General features: G+C 39.4%; 2 protein-coding genes across 3 annotated transcripts; both read right to left on the reverse strand.

The window, feature by feature from the left end:
• Positions 1-709: 709 nt before the first annotated feature.
• Positions 710-1,827, reverse strand: LOC126416396 (tubulin-specific chaperone C). Its single transcript, XM_050084085.1, has one exon. It carries the CDS (start codon positions 1,825-1,827, stop codon positions 811-813), a length of 1,017 nt encoding a protein of 338 aa, XP_049940042.1. The 3' UTR covers positions 710-810.
• A 134-nt stretch (positions 1,828-1,961) lies between these two features.
• LOC126416397 (protein CEBPZOS) lies at positions 1,962-24,712 on the reverse strand. 2 transcript variants are annotated; one of them, XM_050084087.1, is made up of 4 exons: positions 24,510-24,711; positions 24,182-24,226; positions 23,858-24,078; positions 1,962-2,100 (listed from the first exon to the last, which is right to left on the reverse strand). In XM_050084087.1, exons 1-3 carry the CDS (start codon positions 24,637-24,639, stop codon positions 23,978-23,980), a joined length of 276 nt encoding a protein of 91 aa, XP_049940044.1. In that variant the 5' UTR covers positions 24,640-24,711; the 3' UTR covers positions 1,962-2,100; positions 23,858-23,977. The 2 variants fall into 2 exon arrangements, with proteins under 2 accessions (XP_049940044.1, XP_049940043.1); XM_050084086.1 differs by having other exon boundaries at positions 1,963-2,100; positions 23,851-24,078; positions 24,510-24,712.
• Between the last annotated feature and the right edge of the window lie 2,878 nt (positions 24,713-27,590).

Genomic DNA, 27,590 nt, shown 5'->3' on the forward strand with positions numbered 1-27,590 from the left:
TACCACTTGCCTCCCCCTATACACTAAGACGTTTTCTCCTCTCATTACACTGTTTATGGCAGTAATTACTGAAAGATCTCTTTTCTTACACATTATTTTAATAAAATGACACAAACACTCTGCAATGGCAAAACAAACTGTTTCAAAAAGGATATTTTCAAATGACTATAATTGTTCCATATATTAGCAGCCCATGTTTTATAAAAATTACACGAGTTTCACCTGAGAATAAGCCACAGTCTTTTACAAAGAAAATATTCCTATCTACTTTATTTGGAAAAGCCTTTTCTTTGTAAATATTAAGCGGCTTCATAATAGTGAAACATGCATTCATCACTGAGAATATTCAGAATTGTAAGGAAGGTGGATGGGGTTTAATACTAAAATTATTACATCACAAACAGCACTGTAGTTTCATTCTACAGCAATTTTCCAAAGAATTGCCTTTTTATGCACTAATGTGCGTCATTTTTTGGTACATACAATTCAAAACTAAAAATGTTTTGAAAATATTACCAATATGTTATAGAAGCTCAATTTAAATTCTTCAAAATGTGCAAATGGTTATAACAGACATGAAACACAGAAAAAAATAAGCACAGGAAAACAAATTAAATATTATTACACTGTTCCCCAAAAATAATTTTTTGATACACTGCTGTGCACTGGGTCTACATTTAGTGTTACACCTTTCCACAGAAATAATCACTTACTGAGCAAATTCATTTTAATGAAAATAATTACATAGCTTTTTATTAAATGAACATCCCATCTCAAAATTATAGGTTTCACAAGTAACTTTTTAAAAAATTACATCCAATCAATATTCCATTCATTTTCTTTCATAATACACCAGTTTGGTGATGCTTTATCACTTGCCAGCCAATTGAAATCATCAACCATATCCCAGTTGTTTCTATTTACATCTAAACCTGCTAACTGGAAATGATGCACCATATTTTCATATTTTAAATTATAGGGAGCAAACCTGACATGCGTAGTATCTTCAATAATAGTTCGACTTGTAACGTGGAGATAAAAGTCACTGTGTGTTGTGCTGTGAACTCTTAACTGTTGACATGCCAAAACAAATGTGCAGTCTGAACAATTTTCAATAAAAACTGATGTTGTTACAGGACCGGTTATTATTTTGCAGTTGCTCAAGCCAGCAATATACAATGTATTAGGAGCTCCAGGTAGTCTCACAGTACAGCTATTAAGGTTAGAAAGAACAACATCCTTTTTATATATTTTTTCGTGAGGAAGAGAGAGAATTTCAGCAGTCCTGCCAGAGAAACCACAATTGTTCTCCTTAATGTTCTGAAGCAGCTTGTGGACAGGCGAAGAATGGGAATCTACAGTGTCTTCTATTTTTTCATTGAATATTACATCTTTCTTATTAGGCACCTTTCGAATTTTAAAACCAAATTTTTTCTTTGGTAGTAACTGCTGCTCTAGTTGCTGACATCTTTGCTGCAAAGTCAGAATTGCTTCTTGAGCTTTCCGGATATCATAAACACGAAGAAACATTGTCGATGAAGATAAAAAATGCTGCAGGGTCTGCACATTCTTTCCAATCCTATCAAAATGATTTGGCAATTGGGTTTTTTCTATAAGTCCTTCTGCTGCTGCGGTTAAAGCGTTCTCAATCTCCTTTTGTTTTTCTGCAAATGTATCAAAAAAGTAACTGAGCTCTTCACCAGTTGATCTTTGTTCCTTTTCTTCCCTTTTTTGTTCAAGCAGTTGCTGCCTTTCTGCTTCTCTACGCATTAGTTTTTCCTTTACAAGATCACGGTTGTCCTCTACTGCAATTTTATCCATTTCCATTTAAATATACCTAATAGTCAACAATACAACCAGGAAATACTGCACTCACAAAAGCAACACTGTCCACTACGAAGCTGAGACCTGCTACAATAACTACCTCAATATTCGTTATTTGTCACCAGAAACATATTCCTTCTTTTTTGTTTCAACTTCTTCTTTGGTCTTTCGGTAAATAGGTGTAGAATCTTGAGCTGCACCACGCAAAACGTTAAGCATTTCTTGCTTCTTTCGCTGCACATCTGACTGGTAAGCTGGATCAGATCGTCTCAATTTCTGGAAGAAAAATTTACTTTCAGAAAATAGGCATTTTGATTTGAAAAATAAAATTGTTATTCAAGAACTGAACTTGAAGTGTTATCAAACAGTTTCAATTACTTTTTGAAATGAACAAATACATAATAATCCTTATATAAGTTTTATTATTCTGACACACAAAATACAATGATGAAATAAATGATGCAAGTGCAGCCCACTCAGGTAGGATTTTCAAACAATCACATTAAATTTAAAACAATTTAAATTTTCCAGCACTCTTAAGTAGCAAAATGAAGCAAGTACTTTAAACAGTCTTCTTAAACCTCAGTTTTAAGTGTGTATCAGGAGACCTGGAATATCACATCCTGAAGGGAAGTCTCTTGGTCAGCCATTTTGTCTCTCTCTAATTATGTAGTGTTCCATTTCAACTACTGCCAACAAGACATAAGTAGATGAATTTTGACTGGTAAAAGAAAAAACTTATAAAAAAATAAAAAAAACAGTATAGCAGAAGAAAATGCACACCAACACAGTTAAACATATAGAGAACGGTGTTAATATAACAACAATTGCCTTTCTTTTGGAATTTGTGGATCCTTTCTCTGGAGCAAAATGCAAGCAAGGAGAAGAGAGAAAAGAACATACAAACAGAGAGAAAAGAGGGAAAAGGAACTTACACCACAACATGAGAAACACAAAGAGTGCAAGAAGGTACTCCAAATGCTTCACCTGACATCATTAATTTACCTTCCTTCAGTAAACATTTATTGAGTGTCCAGATCAGGGGCACCAATGGCCTTGCTGCAATGGTAAGATCGCTTCCCATCAGCTCACTGAAGTTAAGCGTTATTAGTCACGGCTAATACTCAGATGGGTGACTGTCTGAGTATCTGAGTGCTGTTGGCAAGTGGGGTGCACTCATCCTCATGAGGCTGAGCTACTGAACTGAGAAGTAGTGGCTCTTGCCACGAAAACTGAAAAATGGCAAGAAGAGCAGTATGCTGACCACATGTCCCTCCATATCCGCTTATTGGCCGAGGACACAGTGGTCAGTCGGTACTGTTGGGCCTTCTGAGGGCTGTTTGGATGGAGAGAGTTAGATCAAAGGGTATGTGTCAACAGTTCGGGTGAAGTTCTCTATGAGAGAGAAGAGTAGACAGACATGTTTTGTAACTACAAATTGAAATAATTTTCCCCGGAAAGAATATAACCACAGATCATGGAAAATGGGATAATATTCATAAGGTATTCCCCATAAAATAAAATAAACTTTCTGGCAGGTGATGTACAGCAAAAACCACCATATGACCTTTTTAGTAAATGTAATTGGCCTCCTCCTTGCATCACATTCTTTGATTATATCAACTAATCATGTTAGTATCTTCCATTCAAACCTAAATCTCTAGCTATCTTACAGATCTCTCTGTCATCATGTTCTTTCATAAGAATATTGAAATAATTACAAATAATCAGCCGAGCAACTAAAAATAATGCTGCTTCTGCTTCCGACACACACTATTAGATTAAAGTTATGAGAGACAGTATGTCTAACATACAAGTGGCCCTGCTCAGTGAGCAACAGATTGCGATTACTGTTCCCCACTCACCTGAGCTTGTGATCACATGATGGGTGTGGCTGATTGTCAACAGCTTCAGTCACAGCTTTAAAAGTGCTGTAAGAGTCATCCTTCATTCTTTATCTCCCATACCTCGTCCCTCTAGTCATCTACTGTCTCCGACACAAACTCTTAGCTCAGTACTACCCAGGACTGTAGCAACTGAATTAAGTTTGCCACCAATGTTTCAGCTACCTCTCACCGTGCCTTACAATGAGTTACCTCCTACCCATTATCTTCCCCACCCCTTGCACAATGGTATTCCACTGCCCACCAACCCCTACACAGTATCCTTGTCTATCCTTACTCCACCCCTGGTACCAACCCCTTGTCTCATGGTTCTTTGCCTGCAACAGACCTAGATGCAAGACCTGTCCCATACAGCCTCCCACTATCACTTTCTCCTGTACCGTCACAGCCATCTCCTATCCTATCGAGGACAGGGCACATGTGAAAGCAGCCACGCAACCTACAAACTAAGCTGCAATGAGTATGCTACTTTCTACGTGGGCATGAAAACTAACAAGCTGTCTGTTTGCAAGAGTGCCACTAACAAACTGTGGCAGCAGCACTACACTCGCCTTCATTCCACCAACACACCTACCAGTTTTTCACCTTCTCTCTGTCTCTCTTATCCTCTGTCCTCTCTCTGGTGGTCCTAACCTGTCCACACCACGTCCCTACTCGCTCCCTGCTATCCCTCTCCCTCCCTGCCCCATCCCACCTCATTACCCCCACCACCTACCCTAGATTGTTTACTGTAAGATTAAGTGTGCACTGGTTCACAGATGAAAATTCATGAAATATTTCATGAACGGTTTCCACACTCCAGTATTCCTGCAAAATGTAGTGTTCAGAAACAGATGATAGAAACGATCCAGTGGCAACACACCATTCTAAGGATAACTGTAAACTTCCAGTTCATATTCTAAGCAGTTGCAAATATTTTATAAGAAACACTGCCAGCTTGAAAAGATGTGTTATGTGATTTTATTAACAGAACAGGCGTTAGATATACATCTTCTCATTCTTTACTTAGTCCCTTTACTTGAAACCTTACTGTGTTTGTTCAGGCATTCCATCTGGATGGTTATTAACAGGTGCAAACATCACTAACGCATGCATCAGCAGCAGTAAATTTTCACATTATAAATTTAATGTAGCAATTCAAAATCTGTGAAATGAGTACGGCTCTAATCTAGAGTTCCTGCATTAATTTCCTTTAAAATTAGATTCAAGAAAGAAGATGCCTTCAAAAGGGTGGTGGTGTTCTGGAAACTGTTTTAACCACTCAACGAGGCCTCCTTTATAATTAATTTGAGTTTGCCCCAATTTCAGAGTGGTGTGTCCACAGCATTATCTCCATTAGCAGTAGCTTCAGGTTTGTTGTAAATACCTGCACTGGTTTCTTGAAGGTCTTGTCCTCTATAACCCCTTCAGTAATTTCACTTTTTTTCTGTTCCAAAACATGAAAAGTCATGTCACAACTGCTAAATGCATGTAACAATAGTATATTTTATTTAAAAGTGTGGGCCAACTTAAATATTGGGGCTATAGACAACATTTTGCCTACCACACAGACAGAATGCTTAGCAACATCAAAAGCACTATGCTCTGTTCATTGTTAAGAATAAACCTGATGTAAGAAAACACGAAGCATATGTACACTGGTGGTGTTACGCTCTTGGAAGTAGGTCCTACTTTATACATTAGATATCTTATTACTAAGTTATGTAAAATGAAGCTTTAAGTTATTCTACTGTATCAACAGCCACCAACATTTTCCTTAATCATGCTTTAATTATATGGTTTTTATTTCAAAAACTGTATACTGTCACAGTCTCTGCACTGTTGTGCTCTGATAGTCAAACTGTTAATACGCAGTATGAAAATGGCTAAGGCTGCTTCCTGCTCCGTAGTGAATAATGTTTGTGGAATACAGTTAAAAAGTGCTGAGAAATAAGTTCTTAATTTTTTCATAAATTTACAGGAGGTGGGGGAGGGGGGGGGGTCGACTTTGAAGTTTTCCAAGGGGCTGTATTTGATATGGTTGAGATACAAATATTCACTGGATGTATAGTGGAATCAGTAGCATAGTAGATCATTAAAGTGGTGCAGCTGACAGCTAGTTCAAGCCAATTTGCCCCCCTCCCCCCACATTCAATTTGAAATAGCTTCATCTCGTAATTATAAAATTTGTTATCATTTTTCGTGAATAATGCATGTCTTCTTGTTTCTAATTACATATTGTTTTAGTTTCAAATATAAATTCTTAAGTATCGATATTTTAAGAAAGATTGTTAATAAAGGTTGCTGAAATTCAGAAAATATAAGAAATTAATTTTTAGAACAGAAATGAGGAACCAAAAAACTATTTGGACCATGTCCATTGTTTTATACCACAGATGTAGTCTCACACGAACTAGAGTGGTAAGTGTCATAGAAACTTGGGGGGGGGGGGGGGAAAAAAAAAAAATCATTTTAACAGCATCGAGAACACTACACAAAAGCAGCATTTTTACATTTCCCACTTTACCATTACAATATGAATCCTACAGAACTGACCTGGAGCCAAGTTAAGGGATTTATCACACGAAATAGCAAGGCTGTTAGGGTGCTGGATATAGTGCTACTAATGCACACAGCTTTCTCACATATCACTGCCGAACGCTGGTGGGATACAGAACGGCACGCCATAAAAGAAGAGGAGAAAATGCGGTGCCTGGGTGGCTTCACGGATTCTGTTTATCAACTCGTTATCAATGTAGCAGATGACAGTTACAGAGCTGAAATGTATGTCACGGATTCGGATAAGGAAGGAGCTAAGAGATTACCAGACAATGAGTGTAACTGATACCTTCAGTGGCTTCAGTATTCAACAATATGGTGAAATCCCTGCTGTATGCTTTTGCATCACACAGCACACTCAGAAAAAGTACCTGTGTTTAAGTTAGGAATTTTCATAACTCTTGTTTATAATTGGAATACTATGTTTCACGAAAACAAGAGCGTTTTATGCTTTCCGTCTGATCACCTACAAAGTATGGAGTAGTGCTGGAGTATTGCTGAATATTATTTAATCCTCTTTAAAAATTAAATGACATTCAAAGCTATATTATTTCTCTGCTTGTCTCTAAAAAAAATGGTTCAAATGGCTCTGAGCACTATGGGACTTGACTTCTGAGGTCATCAGTCACCTAGAACTTAGAACTACTTAAACCTAACTAACCTAAGGACATCACACACATCCATGCTAGAGGCAGGATTCGAACCTGCGAGTGTAGTGGTCGTGTGGTTCCAGACTGCAGTGCCTAGAACCACTCAGCCACCCTGGCCAGCTGCTTGTCTCTCTCTATGTCTGAACTGCAACTGCTCACATCACTACAGGTTAGTTGGAACAGCTGGCTGGACAGTGCTGTCCAAGTTAAATGTGACGATATAGCTGTTGTCCCACATTATCACTCAGCCTATGTGCCAGTACCATACATAAAAATATCCTTATGATTGTACTTGACTGTACTGGACACAGCTTGGCTTCCGCTCCACGTGAAATGAAATCCAATGAGATTCCAGCAAACACTGAAGAACACACTATGTAATGTTTGCATCAGGTTTATTTTTATGGTGTGCAGAGTATGGACACAATTAGCACACCACATATAGTTCACGTAGATTTACGTGTCTCTGTATCCAACTGCTATGGATGGGTCATGTAAATTTACGTTTTTTTTTCTGCATGTGATTTCTGTGACCTCCTTTTATCTTTCATTTCACTGCCAAAAATCAGTACCGCGAAACAGTCAGTACTGTAGTTGTAGCCATCTACATCTACACTCTGCAAACCACCATCAGGTGCATGGCAGAGATTATGTCCTATTGTACCAGTTATTAGTGTTTCTTCCTGTTCGGTTCACATATGGAGTGTGGGAAGAATGATTGTTTGAAGGCCTCTGTGCGTGCAGTAATTATTCTAATCTTATCTTCACGATCCCTATGTGAGCGATATGTAGGAGGTTGTAGTATGTTCCTAGATTTATCATTTAAAGCCGGTTCTTGAAACTTTGTTAACAGACTTTCTCAGGATAGTTTAGTCTCTTCAAGAGTCTTCCAGTTCAGTTCCTTCAGTGTATCTGGACACTCTCCTGCAGATTAAATAAACTTGTGACCATTCCTGCTGCCCCTTTCTGTATACATTAAATATCCCCCATAGTTCTATTTGGTATGGGTCCCATAAACTTGAGCAATATTCTAGAACCAGTCACGAGTTATTTGTAAGCATTCTCCTTTGTAGTCTGATTGCAGCTCCCCAGTCTTCTACCACTAAACCAAAAGTCTACCATATACTTTACCCACAACTGAACCTATGTGATCACTACATTTCATTTACCTACAAAGTGTTGACTCCAGGTATTTGTATGGGTTGGCCGATTACAACAGTGAGTCACTGAGATTACAGTCATACAATACTACATTTTTTCCCTTCATTCTGTAAAGTACAAAATTTTACATTTCTTAACATTTACAGCAAGTTGCCAATCTCTGCACCACCTAGAAATCTTATCAAGATCTGACTGCATATTTATGCAGCTTCTTTCAGATAGTATTTCATTAGAGATAACCTCATCATCTCCAACAAGCATGATTTTACTATTAATATTGTCTGCAAGGTCATTAATATACAACATGAATAGCAAGGTCCCAACACACTCCCCTGGGACACACCCAAAGTTACTTCTAGATCTGACAACGACACTCCATCTAAGATAACAGGCTGTGTCCTTCCTGCCAAAGCGTCTTCACTCCAGCGATAAATTTCACTAGACACCCCATACAAACACACCTTTGACAGTAAGCATAGGTGCGGTACCAAGTCAAATACTTTTTGGAACTGAAGAACTACTGCATCTACCTGGTTTCTTGATCGAAGGCATTCAGTATGTCATGCACGAGATGCGAGAGTTCGAAATCCACGCTGGTTGGCATTGAGAAGGTCATTTTTTTCAAGATACCTCATTATGTATGAGCTCAGAATATGTTCTAAGATTCTACAATAGATCGATGTCAAGGATATTGGATGGTAGTTTTGTGGATTACTTCTACTACCCTTTATGTAGACGGGCGTGACCTGTGCCTTTTTCCAAAAACTGGACACAGTTTTTTTGTTTGAGAGACCTACGATATGTTATAGTTAGAAGAGCGGGCTAACTCAGTCGCCAATTCAGTATAGAATCTTACGGAGATTCCATTAAGGCATGGAGTTTTGTTCAATTTTAATGATTTTAGCTGTTTCTCAACACCACTGATACTAATACTTATTTCATTCATCTTTTCGGTGATACGAGGATTAAATTGGAGCAGTTAAGCATTTCAGCTTTTGCTCTACTATCCTCAATTTCAGTTCCTGCCTCATTTGCTAGGGGCTGGACATTAACTTTCGTGCCACTAACAGCCATTATATGACCAGAATTTCTTCGGGTTTTGTGAAAGATCACTTGACAATATTCTGCTATGGTAGTCATTAAAGCATTCATGCATTGCTCTGACAGCCAAATGTTTCATTTAGCGTCTACCTATAGCCCTACGCTTTGTTTTACACCTGTTGCGCACTGTCTTTTTAGAAGTTTCTTTACAGTGACTGTATATCATGGAGGTTCCCTACCATTATCAACTGTTCCACTGGGTACATATCTACCCATGCAAGATCAACTATTCTTTTAAACTTGAGCCACAGTTCCTATACATGCTCCTGCCCTGTGCTGAAAGTTTCAAGTTCCTCACCGAGATGTGACACTACTGATTTTTTATCTCGTTTACTGAACACACATATCTTTCTGATTGTTTTAGTTGTCCTTCGTACTCTGGTAATCATTGTTGCCACAACCACATCATGGTCACTGATATCAGTTTCGATGTGGACATCCTCAAACAGATCAGGTCTATTTGTTGCCATTAGATCCAATATATTTACGTCATGAGTGAGGTTCTTAACTACCTGTTGTGGAGAGTTTTCAGAGAATGCATCACAGGATGTCTTATCATGCCCACCACCATTGAAACTGTAATTTTTCCAATTAACTGTTGGATGATTAAAGTCTCCACCAATGATTACAGTATGAATGGGGAACTTACGTACAAGTGAACTGAGGTTTTCTCTAAGGTTTCCGATTACATCAGGAGATGAGTCTGGTGGGCAATAGAATAATCCAATAATCTTTTTATGCTCACCCCTAATACTGACTACTGCCTAAACACTCTCACATGCAGCATTCGGATTTGTTGTCTACTACGACAAATATACCACCATTTCGCATTTGCCTGTCCTTTCGATATACACTTAAATTTTCCCCAATAATCCTACTGTTATCAATTTCAGGTTTCAACTAGCTTTCTCTTCCTAGCGTTACGTTGGCTTCACTGGTTTTCATGAGCACCTCAAAATCTGACACAAATGCTTCGGAAGTTTATCATTAGGATTTTTATACTCTCACCTGTGGGAAGCATTTCTTTTGATCTTCCACTGATATTTCTGGGTGTCCTACACCTATCATTATCTGGATTGGATGGAAAGTTACATAATCTAAAAAAACCTTGTGTGCACCCCACACATAGTCGACTACCTGGTTAGCAGCCTCTGATGGGTAGTGCAAACATGACCTATTTAGGGGAACCCTACAGTTCTCAACCCTATGGGACAAGTCCAGGAAGTCACACCCTAGCTTGTCACAGAACCTTTGAAGTCTCTGGTTCAGACCTTCCACTCTACTCAGAACCAAAGGGCCATGATCAGTTCCTGGGACAGTGCTGGTCTTCTCAACCTTCTCTGCTAGTTTCTGGAATAACCCAAGAAATGACCTCGGATCCTTCGCAACCGGCATCATTTGTTCCAACGTATGGTAGTATAGCATAGCATGGAAGCAGCTGACAGAAAGCGAGATTCTTGCTGAACTGTTTGTGTGCAATTGTTCTGATGTTCCAAGTGATTCAGATGATGTTACTGATAGTGGTAGTGAAGAAGAAAACAACATGGCTATAATCAACCAAGGTGAGATAATTGTGAACGATTTAGATGAAGAAGCTTCTAACAGCAAAAGTTGGCTGAAGAAGGACAAGATCATTATTTTAGAAACAGACGAATTCCAGGTGTAAAAACCCTTCCCAGTAAAATCAACAGCATTGTAGCCACTGAGGAATTATTACTAGGCAATGTATTGTTTGATCAGATATTGACACACTCAAACTTTTATTACAAACAAAACACAAATCATTATAAAGTATCTCCCAAATCTATCATATTTACAAATATCACCACTGTTGAAATGTAAAAAATTCTGGGCACGATTATTTTGACGGGGCAAATAAAGATTATCTGGACTATTTGTCAACGGATCCTCTAATAGACACACTGATTTTTGGCAAGCTAATGAGCAGAAATTGATTTGAACAGATATGGAAATCTGTGGTATTTCAATGACAGTTCCTTACAGATCGGCCAGGAAAACAGACTCTACAAAACTGAACATGTGCTGAAGTGCCTCCTACATAAATTTCAGACTGTATACAAACCCGAACAGGAGCTTTCTCTTGATGAAGCACTGACACCATGGAGAGAGCAGCTTCATTTCCGGACATATAATACTGGAAAACTTATCACATATGGTTTTGAAAAAATGTAAGTGGATGTATCTCCAATCTAAAAATATGCATTGGGGAAGGAAAAAAGCCTCGAGACACTACTCTCTCTGTACTTTAACTGACCTTGGCATGTGGCACCAAGTTTATCCAGACAATTATTACTACAGCAAAGCTATTGCCAAAACACTTCTACAAAGGGAAACAAGATTGTGGTACAACACGAATCAGTACAGGTTTCCCTCAGTGTCTACAAACAGAATCTAAATCTCTAAAGAAAACATTTCAAAGACAAGGCGACTTTTTGCTGCAGGTGTGGAAAGATAATAGGGAGGAGAGAATGTTAACAATTCACAATGCGTTGCAGCAGGACACACACACACACACAAAAAGGGAAATCATACAGAAACCAAAATGTATTGTGATGCACAATAAATTTAGGAAAGGCACAGGCAGAGCTCATCAATATCTTTTGTGTTCTGGGATAATGCGGAAAACCAATAAAAGGTCAAAGAAAGTAACATTCCTAAAAGAAGTTGCAAGAGACCAGATAAGTGATCAAGTTGTTGCAGCAACTGAGGAGGAAACAAGCAATTCAACCTACAAAACGAGCACCTGCTAAGGATCCACCCGCTCGATAGTCAGGCAACGTGAAAGAACATACTATTCGGACTATTGTGAGAGGTGGAAAAAAAGAAATATCCAGCATGACCTTGCAGCGTTTGCGCAGCCCATCATAAAACAAGTGAAACAAGATACTATTGCCAGTTTTGTGAAGTACTGTTACACAAAGGCGCGTGTTTCCAGAGGTATCACACCTTTCAAGAATATAAGAACATCATAAAATATGTCTGCCAAGTTTCATCAGCATCAGACACCAGTATGTGGAGCTACATTCAAATAAAGTTACCAACTTACCCTGTTATGTCAGAGCTTGATGATCCTCCCACTGTTGACGAATTAAAACTCTCACTTCAAAGTCTAAAGCTAGGCAAGAGTACGGGCCGAGATAACTTACCAGCAGAAATCATCAAACTTGACTGCGTTTTGCCGATATTTTATCAAATCCTACTGCAGTGCTGGGAAGAAGGCACAGTACCTCAAGACATGCGAGATGCAAATATAGTAACAATCTACAAGGGAAAAGGCAACAGAGGTAATTGTAACAACTATAGAGGAATATATCTCTTGTGCATTGCTGGTAAGGTGTATGCAAGGATAATTCTGAAGAGACTGGAAAACTTGGCTGCTCAGATCTACCCTGAGTCACAGTGTGGATTTCGAACTGGCAAATCCACAAGTGACATGATATTCACCTTGCACCAACTACAAGAGAAGTGCCGCGAACACAGAGAGTCATTATATGTGGCTTTTGTTGACCTCGACAAAGCCCTTGACACCGTCAGTAGGTAGGGACTCTACAGCATATTGGAAAAAATTGGATGTCCCCCAACTTTGCTGTCTTTAATAAGATCTTTTCACGACAATATGCGTGGCACTGTAATCTTCGATGGCAGTACATCTAAACCATTCAGTATGAACTGTGGCATAAGACAAGGCTATGTGTTGGCACCTACACTTTTTGGCATTTTCTTCTCGGGTCTGCTCCAATCTGCATACTAGGAAAGAGGGAAGGCTTTTCAATATCAGTCTTCTGAAGAGTAAGACAAAGTGCTACGAGATAGTCGCTCATGAACTACTGTATGCTGATGATGCTGCAATTGTTGCGAACTCTGCAGAAGAGCTGCAAGAGCTAGTATCACGATTTAGTCACGCATGCTACCTATTCTCGATGAGTGTTAACAGCAGTAAGACCGTAATTATGGTTCAGGGTGCTAACACAAAGCCGAATATCACACTAGATGGCACTACTCTGCAAGTCTTAGATAACTTCTGCTACTTTGGATCTACTATAGAATCAAACATGTCTGTTGACACGGAAATTGATGCTCGCACTGGAAGAGCTGCGGCAACTTTTGGCAAACTGTCTTTGACCACCAAAATTAATGTATATGAAACTTGCATCCTCAGCATCCTTTTGTATGCATCGGAAACATGGACTACCTATGCCAAACAAGAACGTTGCCTCAATGCTTTCCACATGCGGCGCCTGAGATCCATCCTCGGAGTAACATGGAAGGACCGAGTGACCAACGAAGCAGTGCTATCTAAAACCAATTGCAACAGTATTTCAGCTATCTTGAAGCTGAGACGACTCCGCTGGCTGGGACACGTCCACCGTATGGATCCTGACAGATCACCATGTGAGGTGATGCTTGGAGAGATCTCTACAGCCAAAAGACCTGTAGGACATCCTGTATTGAGGATCAAGGACTCCTGTAAACGAGATATGGAGAGCTTCGGAATCGACACAAACAGATGGGAGCATGGGCTAGCATAAGACCAGAGTGGCATGATGATATATCATCTGGAATGTCGAAGCATGATGAAGGCTTGTTGGACAGATTAAGGCAGAAAAAGCTTCGCAACGCTACCACTGCTCCTGCGTCAGCAGCCAGATACACTTGTGACAATTGCGGCAAGAGAAGCCGTGCTGCCATTGGCTTGACAAGTCATATGAAAAAATGCAACCCATAAACACACAGATAGTGCAACAATCATCTACCAAGATGTCATGTCCAATATATTCAAATAAGAAAGTCGCACTTACTTTGCACGTCTCAAAAAAATCGTTGGGAACTGCAACAATAACTATGGCATGGCAGCCAGTATGCAATGTGTCAAGGCATCTACATCCTGGAATGGCGCAAGTTTACTGTTTCCAGTCATTGTTTATTCCATGAAATATTGTTTTGTTTTTCTCTGCTACAAGCACCAAAGGTTACTCCAAAGTCACAACAAACATGCCATATTAGCCCATATCAGTCTACCCAATAGAGCTTTAAACATTTGAAACACATTATGGTAATAGACAGTGACTGATAACAGTGAACTTTTTCTTTCATTCGAGAATGCAGGTATTTTAATTGTGTCCAGTGTTATTGATGTTGCTCAGCATTCTGACCATGTGATACGGAAATTGTTGGTTACCTATAGCCCGCAAACATTTACGAAGACCATACACTATTCTTATATGAATTTAGCAGTTGTGACTACCTTTGTTATTTTCTCAAATAGGAAAACAAATACTCTAGTTGTTATAGACTACAAGAACTAACAGGAATACGCAATGGAATTAAAAGCAAACATCATTCGAACACTGATATTTATAAATCACATACCATTGACAAAAAATTAAGACTTCTTTCCGTACAACAAACATCAAACTTATCAAGACCTAATAAAATTGCCAAACACATAAACAAAAAAGAACAATCACTCACTGAAAACACTTCCATAACCCCCATTACTGCACCAAATACCTAAACTGAAAACAACGTTAGCATGATGACAACCAAAGCTCAAATGAACCTAACATCACAAGTAAAACTCAGCATGTCCACACCCACCACCAAAGGGCACCATCAAACACAACATCTACAAACACAACCAACTCAATAACTCCGTGTGGTATGACGGCACGCACCACACCATTACGTCATGGGTCAAAATAGATGAGTGGAATCTGACACTTCTGTTGACCCAAATTACTTACACTGGAGTTTTATGTCATATCACATGAACCATGGACCTTGCCGTTGGTGGGGAGGCTTGCGTGCCTCAGCGATACAGATGGCCGTACCGTAGGTGCAACCACAACGGAGGGGTATCTGTTGAGAGGCCAGACAAACATGTGGTTCCTGAAGAAGGGCAGCAGCCTTTTCAGTAGTTGCAGGGGCAACAGTCTGGATGACTGACTGATCTGGCCTTGTAAAATTAACCAAAACGGCCTTGCTGTGCTGGTACTGCGAATGGCTGAAAGCAAGGGGAAACTACAGTCGTAATTTTTCCCGAGGACATGCAGCTTTACTGTACGATTAAATGATGATGGCGTCCTCTTGGGTAAAATATTCCGGAGGTAAAATAGTCCCCCATTCGGATCTCTGGGCGGGGACTACTCAGGACGACGTCGTTACCAGGAGAAAGAAAACTGGCATTCTATGGATCGGAGCGTGGAATGTCAGATCCCTTAATTGGGCAGGTAGGTTAGAAAATTTAAAAAGGGAAATGGATAGGTTAAAGTTAGATATAGTGGGAATTAGTGAAGTTAGGTGGCAGGAGGAACAAGACTTTTGGTCAGGTGATTACAGGATTATAAATACAAAATCAAATAGGGGTAACGCAGGACTAGGTTTAATAATGAATAAAAAATAGGAGTGCGGGTTAGCTACTACAAACAGCATAGTGAACGCATTATTGTGGCCAAGATAGACACGAAGCCCATGCCTACTACAGTAGTACAAGTTTATATGCCAACTAGCTCTGCAGATGAAGAAATTGATGAAATGTATGACGAGATAAAAGAAATTATTCAGGTAGTGAAGGGAGACGAAAATTTAATAGTCATGGGTGACTGGAATTCGTCAGTAGGAAAAGGGAGAGAAGGAAACATAGGTGAATATGGATTGGGGGGAAGAAATGAAAGAGGAAGCCGCCTTGTAGAATTTTGCACAGAGCATAAATTAATCATACCTAACACTTGGTTCAAGAATCATAAAAGAAGGTTGTATACCTGGAAGAATCCTGGAGATACTAAAAAGTATCAGATAGATTATATAATGGTAAGACAGAGATTTAGGAACCAGGTTTTAAATTGTAAGACATTTCCAGGGGCAGATGTGGATTCTGACCACAATCTATTGGTTATGAACTGCAGATTGAAACTGAAGAAACTGCAAAAAGGTGGGAATTTAAGGAGATGGGACCTGGATAAACTGAAAGAACCAGAGGTTGTAGAGAGTTTCAGGGAGAGTATAAGGGAACATTTGACAGGAATGGGGGAAAGAAATACAGTAGAAGAAAAATGGGTAGCTCTGAGGGATGAAGTAGTGAAGGCAGCAGAGGATGAAGTAGGTAAAAAGACGAGGGCTAATAGAAATCCTTGGGTAACAGGAGAAATATTGAATTTAATTGATGAAAGGAGAAAATATAAAAATGCAGTAAATGAAGCAGGCAAAAAGGAATACAAATGCCTCAAAAATGAGATCGACAGGAAGTGCAAAATGGTTAAGCAGGGATGGCTAGAGGACAAATGTAAGGATGTAGAGGCTTGTCTCACTAGGGGTAAGATAGATACTGCCTACAGGAAAATTAAAGAGACCTTTGGAGAGAAGAGAACCACTTGTATGAATATCAAGAGCTCAGATGGCAACCCAGTTCTAAGCAAAGAAGGGAAATCGGAAAGGTGGAAGGAGTATATAGAGGGTTTATACAAGGGCGATGTACTTGAGAACAATATTATGGAAATGGAAGAGGATGTAGATGAAGATGAAATGGGAGATAAGATACTGTGTGAAGAGTTTGACAGAGCACTGAAAGACCTGAGTCAAAACAAGGCCCCAGGAGTAGACAACATTCCATTAGAACTACTGATGGCCTTGGGAGAGCCAGTCCTGACAAAACTCTACCATCTGGTGTGCAAGATGTATGAGACAGGCCAAATACTCTCAAACTTCAAGAAGAATATAATAATTCCAATCCCAAAGAAAGCAGGTGTTGACAGATGTGAAAATTACCGAACTATCAGTTTAATAAGTCACAGCTGCAAAATACTAACGCGAATTATTTACAGACGAATGGAAAAACTGGTAGAAGCGGACCTCGGGGAAGATCAGTTTGGATTCCGTAGAAATGTTGGAACACGTGAGGCAATACTAACCTTACGACTTATCTTAGAAGAAAGATTAAGAAAAGGCAAACCTACGTTTCTAGCATTTGTAGACTTAGAGAAAGCTTTTGACAACGTTAACTGGAATACTCTCTTTCAAATTCTGAAGGTGGCAGGGGTAAAATACAGGGAGCGAAAGGCTATTTACAATTTGTACAGAAACCAGATGGCAGTTATAAGAGTCGAGGGGCATGAAAGGGAAGCAGTGGTTGGGAAAGGAGTGAGACAGGGTTGTAGCCTCTCCCCGGTGTTATTCAATCTGTATATTGAGCAAGCAGTAAAGGAAACAAAAGAAAAATTCAGAGTAGGTATTAAAATCCATGGAGAAGAAATAAAAACTTTGAGGTTCGCCGATGACATTGTAATTCTGTCAGAGACAGCAAAGGACTTTGAAGAGCAGTTGAACGGAATGGACAGTGTCTTGAAAGGAGGATATAAGATGAACCTGAACAAAAGCAAACCGAGGATAATGGAATGTAGTCAAATTAAATCGGGTGATGCTGAGGGGATTAGATTAGGAAATGAAACACTTAAAATAGTAAAGGAGTTTTGCTATTTAGGGAGTAAAATAACTGATGATGGTCGAAGTAGAGAGGATATAAAATGTAGACTGGCAATGGCGAGGAAATCGTTTCTGAAGAAGAGAAATCTGTTAACATCGAGTTTAGATTTAAGTGTCAGGAAGTCGTTTCTGAAAGTATTTGTATGGAGTGTAGCCATGTACGGAAGTGAAACATGGACGATAACTAGTTTGGACAAGAAGAGAATAGAAGCTTTCGAAATGTGGTGCTACAGAAGAATGCTGAAGATAAGGTGGGTAGATCACGTAACTAATGAGGAGGTATTGAATAGGATTGGGGAGAAGAGAAGTTTGTGGCACAACTTGACTAGAAGAAGGGATCGGTTGGTAGGACATATTTTGAGGCATCAAGGGATCACAAATTTAGCATTAGAGGGCAGCGTGGAGGGTAAAAATCGTAGATTCAGAAGGATGTAGGTTGCAGTAGGTACTGGGAGATGAAGAAGCTTGCACAGGATAGAGTAGCATGGAGAGCTGCATCAAACCAGTCTCAGGACTGAAGACCACAACAACAACAACAACACACAAGATATGGACTACAAATGTAAAAAGTTCCACTTAATAACAAGAATAAATTTCCGAAATGGCCTGCACCTAAAACAGGAAGGGGAAAGATAAGATCGCTTCTCTATTAGCAGATTCTGTAAGGGGGGGCACAGTCACACAAGGGAAGATCCCTGTGGTTAATGGGAGCAGGCAGACAGGTTTTTACATTAAAGCCAAAGTCCAGACAGATAACAATCAAGAAGAATAGAATGGAAGTAGCTTCACCTACAGTAAATACGGACAAAGCTAAGTGTAGTATCAGTTTACTTCTTCAAAATACCAGGAGAATAAAAAATGACGTAGATGAGCTGTTAGTGTGTTTAGATGATCTCAAAAACAAGAATGAGATTGATATACTTTGTCTGTCTGAAGACCATGTAACTGTGGGGATGGAAAGTGTTAGTATACATGGGTATAATTTAGCATCTTACACTTGCAGATGTAGCATTGATAAAGGAGGAGTTGCTATTTACACAAAACAAGGGTAAGAAGTTATTAGTGTGTGGTGATTTCAATGTAAACTTTGTAAGCAATTCTGATTTTTTAAAAACCCACCACTAAACTATCCCTGAATAGGCCATGAAGGCCCAACGGTATCGACTGGCCGCAGTGTCATCCTCAGCCCATAGGCGTCACTAGATGCGGACATGAAGGGGCATGTGGTCAGCACACTCCTCTCCTCGCCATATGTTTCCGAGACTAGAGCAGCTACTTCTCAATGAAGTAGATCCCCAGTTTGTCTCACAATGGCTGAGTGCACCCCACTTGCCAACATCGCTCAGCAGACCGGATGGTCACCCATCCGAGTGCTAGGCCAGCCCGACAGCACTTAACTTCGGTGATCTGATGGGAACCAGTGTTACCACTGCAGTAAGGCCGTTGGCAGGGAAAGTGAACTAGAAGTGTTCTTAATGACATAACTTAGAATCAGTTATCATTTTCCCTACACATATAGCTCACGACAGTAGCACTCTAACAGAATGCATTTGTGCAGCAAGAGGACTTAAAACTGACACACGCTATCCCTGTGATAAATGGATTATCAGACTATGTTCCACAACTGATCAACTTACAAAACTTAGCAGGGTGTGGATTTCAGAAACCATTAAGTAAAAGTGCAAGGCTGTTCAACCCAGTATCCATAGAGTACTTCAGAGAGAGTTTAAAACTATTAATTGGGAGGTTGTAAATAAAGAGCCAAATGCCAATGATAAATGCAACACATTTCTTGATAAATTTACATCCCTTTTTTGAACACCGTTGCCCCCAAAAAATTACTAAATGTAACAACAAACAGTTTTCAAAGAAAGCTTCGATTACTACAGGTATTAAAGTGTCTTCAGAAAGTGAAAGAAAATTGTATGAGGCAGCAAGAATTAGTAAAGACCCAGAAATAATTTTACACTATAAAACTTATTGTAACATATTGAGAAAAGTTGTCAGAAAAAAAAAAAAACCATGTATATTAGAGATGAAATTAATAACTTGGGCAATAAAATCAGTATGGAATGTTGTTAGAAGGGAGACAGGAAATAGAACCTCTGGGGTAGGTAGTATTACTATTAAAGAGAACGAGATCTTCTTAACCAACAGTACAAAATTAGCTAATGTATTTACAACCATTTCTTAAGTGTAGGTGAAAAAATGTGTGAGAATAGTTCAGAAGAAAAAGCCAAGCAGTACATGGAAGAGTCAGTTTTCAGAAATCTTAGATTAATTTTCATCTAACAACCTCTTGTGAAATAAGCTAAATCATGAAATCTTTGAAAAATAAATGTTCTGTTGGAGTAGATGACATCTCTAATAAGATATTAAAACAATGTGCAGCAGTTACAGCTAATGTTCTGAGACACATACGTAATGCATCACTGACTCAAGATATTTTCCCCAGACAGGTTAAAATCTGCCATTGCGAAGCCTATCTATAAAAAAGGGGACACCACAGATGTCAATAATTACTGGGAAATACGGAAGCGTCTGATCCTGCCCGTCTGCTTTGACCCACAACATCACAAATATGGCGGAAACGACCACAAACCATGATTCCAATATGGCACATATAAAGTCGTTATGTACACATTATGAGGACGAAAATACATTGAAAAACAAACACACACATGTTCCACAAAAAGCCTAATGACACTAACGGGACAAGCATGGGAAATAGGGGGTTTTTGGGTGGGGACGAACTAAATATAAACAAATTTAGACACCCACCCCCATACAAAACCACGCAAAACGACAAAAAAAACCAACACCACAAAACTCCCCAAATACCACAAAACACAATATCATCTAGAATCTGACACTTCCCTTGACCTATATAGCTCAACAGCAGCTCCCGATCTCATAAATTGGGATCAAACACTTCCCTTGACCTGTTATCCTTACGATATCTGCACATAAAGCAGTCCCTGGTCCGAGACGCCGGAACTTTAAGTAAGCCTCATTTCTTCACGACATACTGAACACTTCACGACTTCATCCAAAAATCCGAATAGTTGAAGAAATAATTAGAGACAACGCACTGTCCCGCATCATAGCCGACAACCGAAAACTGCTGACCCTGTCAGTCATATCCATACCTACCGAAGACATCAAAAAAGTAATTTACCAAAATTCACACACGACACCACACTCACAAACTAAACCAAAATCATCACCTAACACACCATCAGAGAGCACCACCGATCACATCAAAACAACACCTACAAAGACGCCACTCTCACAAACTAAATTCCGCGCCATCGTGACATCACACACCACAACAGCCTTACGTCACGGGTCAAAGCCGACGGGTGGGATCGGATGCTTTGGTCGACCCAATTACTGGCCAGTCAAGAAAGTAATGTACTCAAGAGTGGTTAGCCATCTCGACAGTAATGGGATACTTAGTAAATCACAGTTTAGATTTCAAAAATGCTGCTCCACTGAGACAGCAATATACAATTTCATTGCCAACATAATAGAGTATTTAAATAGTAAAATGTCCTCAATAGGAATCTAAAGCATTTGATTGGGTCAACCATGACATTATGTTACAGAAATTACAATTCTACGTTATAAATGGAACAGCATATGAGTGGTGTAAGTCATATCTAAAGAACAGGAAGCAAAAAGTTTCTTTATATGGTTTAAGTGATTTAAGGGAGTCTTCCACTTCATCTAACTGGTGTGCAATTACATTAGGTGTTTCACAGTGTTCGATCATGGGTCCCCATCTATTTTTGACATATGTGAGTGGCCTTCTTGTCTGAAACAAGAAGCTAAACTGACAGTGTTTGCTGCTGATACAAGCATCATTATTAATCCAGTAGAAGAAACTCCAATAGAAAATTACACAAATAATGTCTTTGGAAAAGTTATTGACTGGGTTTCTGTGAATGGGCATTCTCTGAACTTTGAAAAAACACAGCAGATCCAATTTTCTACTGCCAGGAGTACAGTTCTTTCAATAAATTTAACACATCAACAGAAGTCAGTAGCCAGGATAGAGCATACTAAGTTATTGGGTGTACATATAGATGAGAATCTTAATTGGAAAATTCATATTTTGGATCTCCTAAAGTGACTAAGTCAGCAACTTTGGCAATCTGAATAATTGCTAATTTTGAGAACACAGAAATCAGCAAGTTAACTTACTTTGCACACTTTCACTCTCCAATGTCGTACAGAATAATATTTTGGGCAAAAAGTATTCACTGCTCAAAAGAAAGTGGTTAGAATAATGTGTGGGGCTCTTAGTTGCACATCTTGTAGGCACTTGTTTAAAAGGTTAGGAATTCTTACAACAGCCTCACAGTACATTTACTCAGAAATAAAATTTGTTCTCAACAACATAGACCAGTTTAAAAATAGTGACAATCAGTATTATAATACCAGAAGAAAGAACGACTACCACTAACCTCTACTTAACATATCTTTGGCACAGAAAGGGGTAAAATATGCTGTTGTAAAACTTTTTGACAAATTACCAAATGAAATAAAAGGTTTGACAGAGGGCAGCAACAGTTTTAAAAATAAACTGAAACCATATCTCATTGACAACTCATCCTACACCATTGATGAACTCTTGAATAGGAATAAATAAATTTATAGGTATAATATATGCATTTTGTGCCATTTAACAGAATTGGGTAAGTAATAAAAATTTAAAGCTTTTTAAAAAAATAAATAAATAGAAAAGGAGGGAGAGAGGGAACCTTGTTCATGTGGGCATTTCTTATGCACTTGACATGTTCCACAACATAACGTTTGGTTACTGTGACACTGATCAATGAAACACGTAACTAACTCACTAACTGCATCATACTCAAGGGGAAAAGTAGAGCAAAAACACAGTCACTGACAATGGAGGCATTGAACAGTGGACAATCATACTAAAGACAAATGAGGCATTGCACAACTTGCAAACTCTCATTAATACAATTATTTCATTAGTAGGTACAATGAAAGAAAGACAGCATAACACATTCTTTGCACACAGATAAGCCAACTTGCACACAGATAAGCCAACTTACGTTAGAAAGCATCTTTCACTTCACAGTTGAATGACACCTTACTACCTAGTATTTTCAATAATTGTACCTATTCCTACAAAAATCCCCATCAGTCTGATCACTGACATTAAGTCTAATAATTTCCTCTCTTCACTCTGACCTCTAAAAAGCCTCTAAGAGGCTGTTCTCAGTTTTGATGATGAGCCTGAACTTACCTTTTCGCATTTTGAAAAGGGGGAAAAAATACTATGATGAGCCCAGTGAACAAGAAAGATTATGTAAGTGGCTTAACATCCTATTAGTTTTGATTACGGCAACATCCTTTTCCCAAATTTCGATTAATGTGTTGAGTCATTTTCTACGACTAGTTTAGGGCAAATGAGCATTCAACCTACATTGATATATTATTATGATTTAATATCAATGTACAGTTAGCCTACTTTGTTTCACCTCAAATTTCTTTCTGTCTTCATTTTTTAGTAGCCACCCCATCCTAGTCTCTTACAAACATTGTTAACCTAATAAAAAAAAATAAAAATAAAAAACTAAATGAACTTGCTTCTACATGACCAAGGCAGAGGTTTTTCAGTGATTTTCTGGGTACACAGGAAATAAAAATTCTGTCCCAAACAAAAACTATTAAAGTATACAGATAAGTAAAAATACAGTGAAACTGAGAACTAATGTTAAATGGTAACTAAAAGATGGAAATGGTATGGAGCATAGTCCCTGTATCAAAAATGTGATGCTACTATTGATGGAAATGCAGTTGACAGCTGGCTGATGATAAAGTCACACATAAAAAAAGTATCAGTGCTGCAGGTTAACAGCATACACAGAAATACATGTAGTTCCCACTTACATCAAAACCAGAAAAGCGTTTAGATGTATGCAAATTTCGTGCATAAGATCAAACTGAAAAGATTTACCCATTGCTTACATATGCTGCAAGCATTGCCAGTGAATTTATTTTTCTTAGGATGGACACACGTAAACACACACCTGGAACCACTCTATGTCATTACTGCAACTTATAGCATTTCAAAACAAACGATTTGTGAAAAATATAAAAAAACCCAGCACACATGCATGGGCATGCTCAAAACTCACCTCTCACCTTTTCAAGTTCTGTATTATTTGACGATGTCACCTTCATTAAAGTATAACCTAAAGCTCCGAAGCTCAGCATATAAATAACTGATTTTACAAGAGCCATAACACACTAATTTCCCTGACACTATTTTTCGACCTTCCGCACTTTGCCTTCCTGAATCCACACGGACATATCAATATCCCGTATGTTACTGGATCCCAGGTATTCACCAGTTCTATAGAAACCTGAAATTACAATGAATTAAATTATGTTAGTGTTATCATGTCTAATCACTACTGCGTTACGATCTACGCCTAAGAAAGAGGTCGTTTAAGATTTACACGTTACCTTCCAATGCCCAGTTAAAATTGTGGTACATGTAAAGCCGAAAGTCTGAAAAACAACAGCACAAGGCTATTAGTTTACATCGCAGTCAACACACATGACGCACTACTGTCAATACAATGCTCCATATCAATGGAATCCTTACCATATATGGCTTAGCATTTAGACCATTTAAATCACTGCAAAGAACTCAAGTGCTAATCAACACTTGGAGGAAATCACGACGTAGCACGCACTATTTCGAAAATGTTATTTCCGAGATACTGCCATTTAAATGAATATGCACTCTTTAATTACTTAACATTTCATATTAATCTTCTTTTCCACATACCTCGAGATGTATTCATTCGATACCATGCAGCATACGTTCCTGCAAATGCAATTGCCTCGGCCACTAATAAAATTTTTGTAGCACTACGAATGTATTTTCTTCCTGCTGGCTTAGGATGCTTCACAATCATTATTTTGTTAACATTTTGTCACATATTACCACAACACACAACGGGCCAAAGATATTATTTACACCTACGCACTACGTTGTTGGGAAAGAGACAGTCATTCAGTCATAGAACAATGAAGCAGATCTCGGTATCACTACTGCTTGTAGTACAAAAATCTCCTTATTAACCAATGGTTGGAGGGTTGGTAAGAGAACATGATATAAAAGCTTTTGTTTGTGATATGGAATATTTTTTTGTGATTACAAGAGGGCTATATACTGAACAGTTTCAGTTCCACCTCCTGCTTTTTAAATAATCTACAATTCAGTATATTTATGTTATCATTTTTACGAGTAATATAGTTGTGAATTTCTCTCATCCCACTAGAGGTTTCCTGCTTTTTCTTTACATTAGTTGCCAGAAGAACCAATCAACCTTTGGAAGTGTGCAAAGACAATGCAGTGTACCTGCATACTGGCTGCTGATTACCGAGGACCTCAACCAGTTCTATAAATGAAATCACTGTCACAACGTGCTGACTGCAACTAAGACCCCGACTGACAACGTAGCCTGAAGCCGTGTGCCTGCTGGTGGCCTCGAGCTCCACTCCGTGAAGTACAGTGTAACTTTGGATGGCATGTGGCTCGTTGGTGAAACATACTGTGGATGAATGTGGACTGTACATGCGATCTTGAGTTGTCGTGATGTCAGTTTAGCATTGGTCACAGTTGCGGCTTCTTCCAGTTCTAACTGCTGTAGATGTTTCGCAGCCCACTGCCATCACCATTACGAACCCAGTCGTTAGCATCGTTACAGCTGTGGCTGTCAGTGGTGTCCACAACCGCTTTCACTGAAAACTCCGATAATGCTGGATCACCGACATCAAAATTTGATTATTCCAACATCCTCAATACTTCTTCATCACTTAACCCAGCCTTTTTTTCGACGTTATAATGCCATAGCGCCCCACTGGTTGATGTAGCATGATCCATTTGAGATAAAACTATTTTTACTCGTAGTATACGATAAATGAAATCTCACTGTTCATACCAAAATATAAATCAGTGGTCACCTTTACAATGGATGTAGACCAACTTTGAAATTTCAAACAAATATCAATAATAATTTTGCTGAAGGAAGAATTGCAAAAAACAAAATTCAAATTGTTGAACAACACATTGTACCTAGTTTCCTGTACATCATTGTCACCTCAAGAAGTAATGATTAATTGCGAGTACTGCACTATATTCTGTACTGAACAGACTGGAACATGTGGCCACCGGTGGACACATAGTGTCAGTTGCAAGGCTTTTCTATGTCAACTGGCACCCTTATAACAGTCAGTATGTCAAGGACCAGGACTCAAAATAAGTAGATGAGTGCCAGGGGTAACACCCAAGAGCACCCATACTACAGTGTGTACTGGAGCCGGGGGCTAGACATGGGGGTATTCACTATTTTTAATGTTTTGGAGGCGAATGGGGAGTTGTAAAGAGACAAAAAGTTCCAGTCCTGGCCCTGTTAAAAATCTGTGTAATACCGACTTTTAAATCACTATTGAAAGAAATTCATGACCACCTCATATTTTTCCCTTCCATGAGAGCTAGGGTGGTTCCACAACTCCTTCTTGACCGCAGGCGACAGCTGTAGATGCCGTTTAGCCTGCCAGAATGAATGGGACATTTTTGGCCCCATCCATGAGACGTTTGTTCATGCTTTGGATGCCTTCTGTTTTTGGATTCTAAACCAGGCTACTGATTCTGTTTGCCAAGAACTGTCAGTTTATTCTATTTCTACGGAATGGTTAGGTATACCTGATGTGAAATTATGCAAGAATTAATTTCATATATGCAGCTAATCCTTCTCTAATTAAAATTTTTCTATGGGGTGCAAAACTCAAACTACTAATGTATAATTGTCATTCAGATTGAATTCCCCATATATACACATATCAAAAAACGTTTTGTATCACCCCAGTTCCCAGAACTCCTGAAGATAGATGTTGACTGTGGATATAGTATCACAGACACAGTCCCTTTGACTGTTCAGAGATGTCACTAAAGCCGCCCAGAAATGTAAACAACCATGCATGAGAAGCGCCTACTAGACGGAGGGGGTCCAACAGACGATCAGTTCCAGTCATTCCACCAGGAAGGAGGTACATGGCTCGCTTTGTCCGTAGTTCAACCATGCCTAGATGGTCAATACTGCGGTTCGATCGCATCCACATTGTTACTTTGTGCTAGGAAGGGCTCTCAACAAGGGGAGTGTCCAGGCACCTCAGAGTGAACCAAAGGCATGTTGTTCAGACATGGAGGAGATACAGAGAGACAGGAACTGTCGATTAAATGCCTCACTCAGGCCGCCCAAGGGCTACTACTGCAGTGGATGACCGCTACCCGCAGATTACGGGTTGGAGGAACACTCACAGCAACGCCACCACGTTGAATAATGCTTTTCGTGCAGGAACAGGACGACGTGCTACGACTCAAACTGTGCACAGTAGGCTGCGTGGTGCGCAACTTCACTCTTGACATCCATTGCGCGAGGTCCATCTTTGCAACCACAACACCATGCAGTGCAGTATACATGGGCCCAACAACATATCAAATGGACCTCTCAGGATTGGCATCACGTTCTCTGACCGATGAATGTTGCATATGCCTTCAACCAGAAAATCGTTGGAGACGTGTTTGGAGGCAACCTGGTCAAGCTGAACGCCTTAGACACACTGTCCAGCAAGTGCAGCAAGGTGGAGGTTCCCTGCTGTTTTGTGGTGGCATTATGTGGGGTCGACATACACCGCTGGTGGTCATGGAAGGCGCCATAATGGCTGTACGATATGTGAATGCCATCCTCCGACCGATAGTGCAACCAAATCGGCAGCATATTGGCGAGGCATTCGTCTTCATGAACGACAACTCGCGCCCCCATCATGCACATCTTGTGAATGACTTCCCTCAGGATAATGA

Source organism: Schistocerca serialis, chromosome 8 (genome assembly GCF_023864345.2).
Source record: "Schistocerca serialis cubense isolate TAMUIC-IGC-003099 chromosome 8, iqSchSeri2.2, whole genome shotgun sequence".
Taxonomy (NCBI): Eukaryota; Metazoa; Arthropoda; class Insecta; order Orthoptera; family Acrididae; genus Schistocerca; species Schistocerca serialis.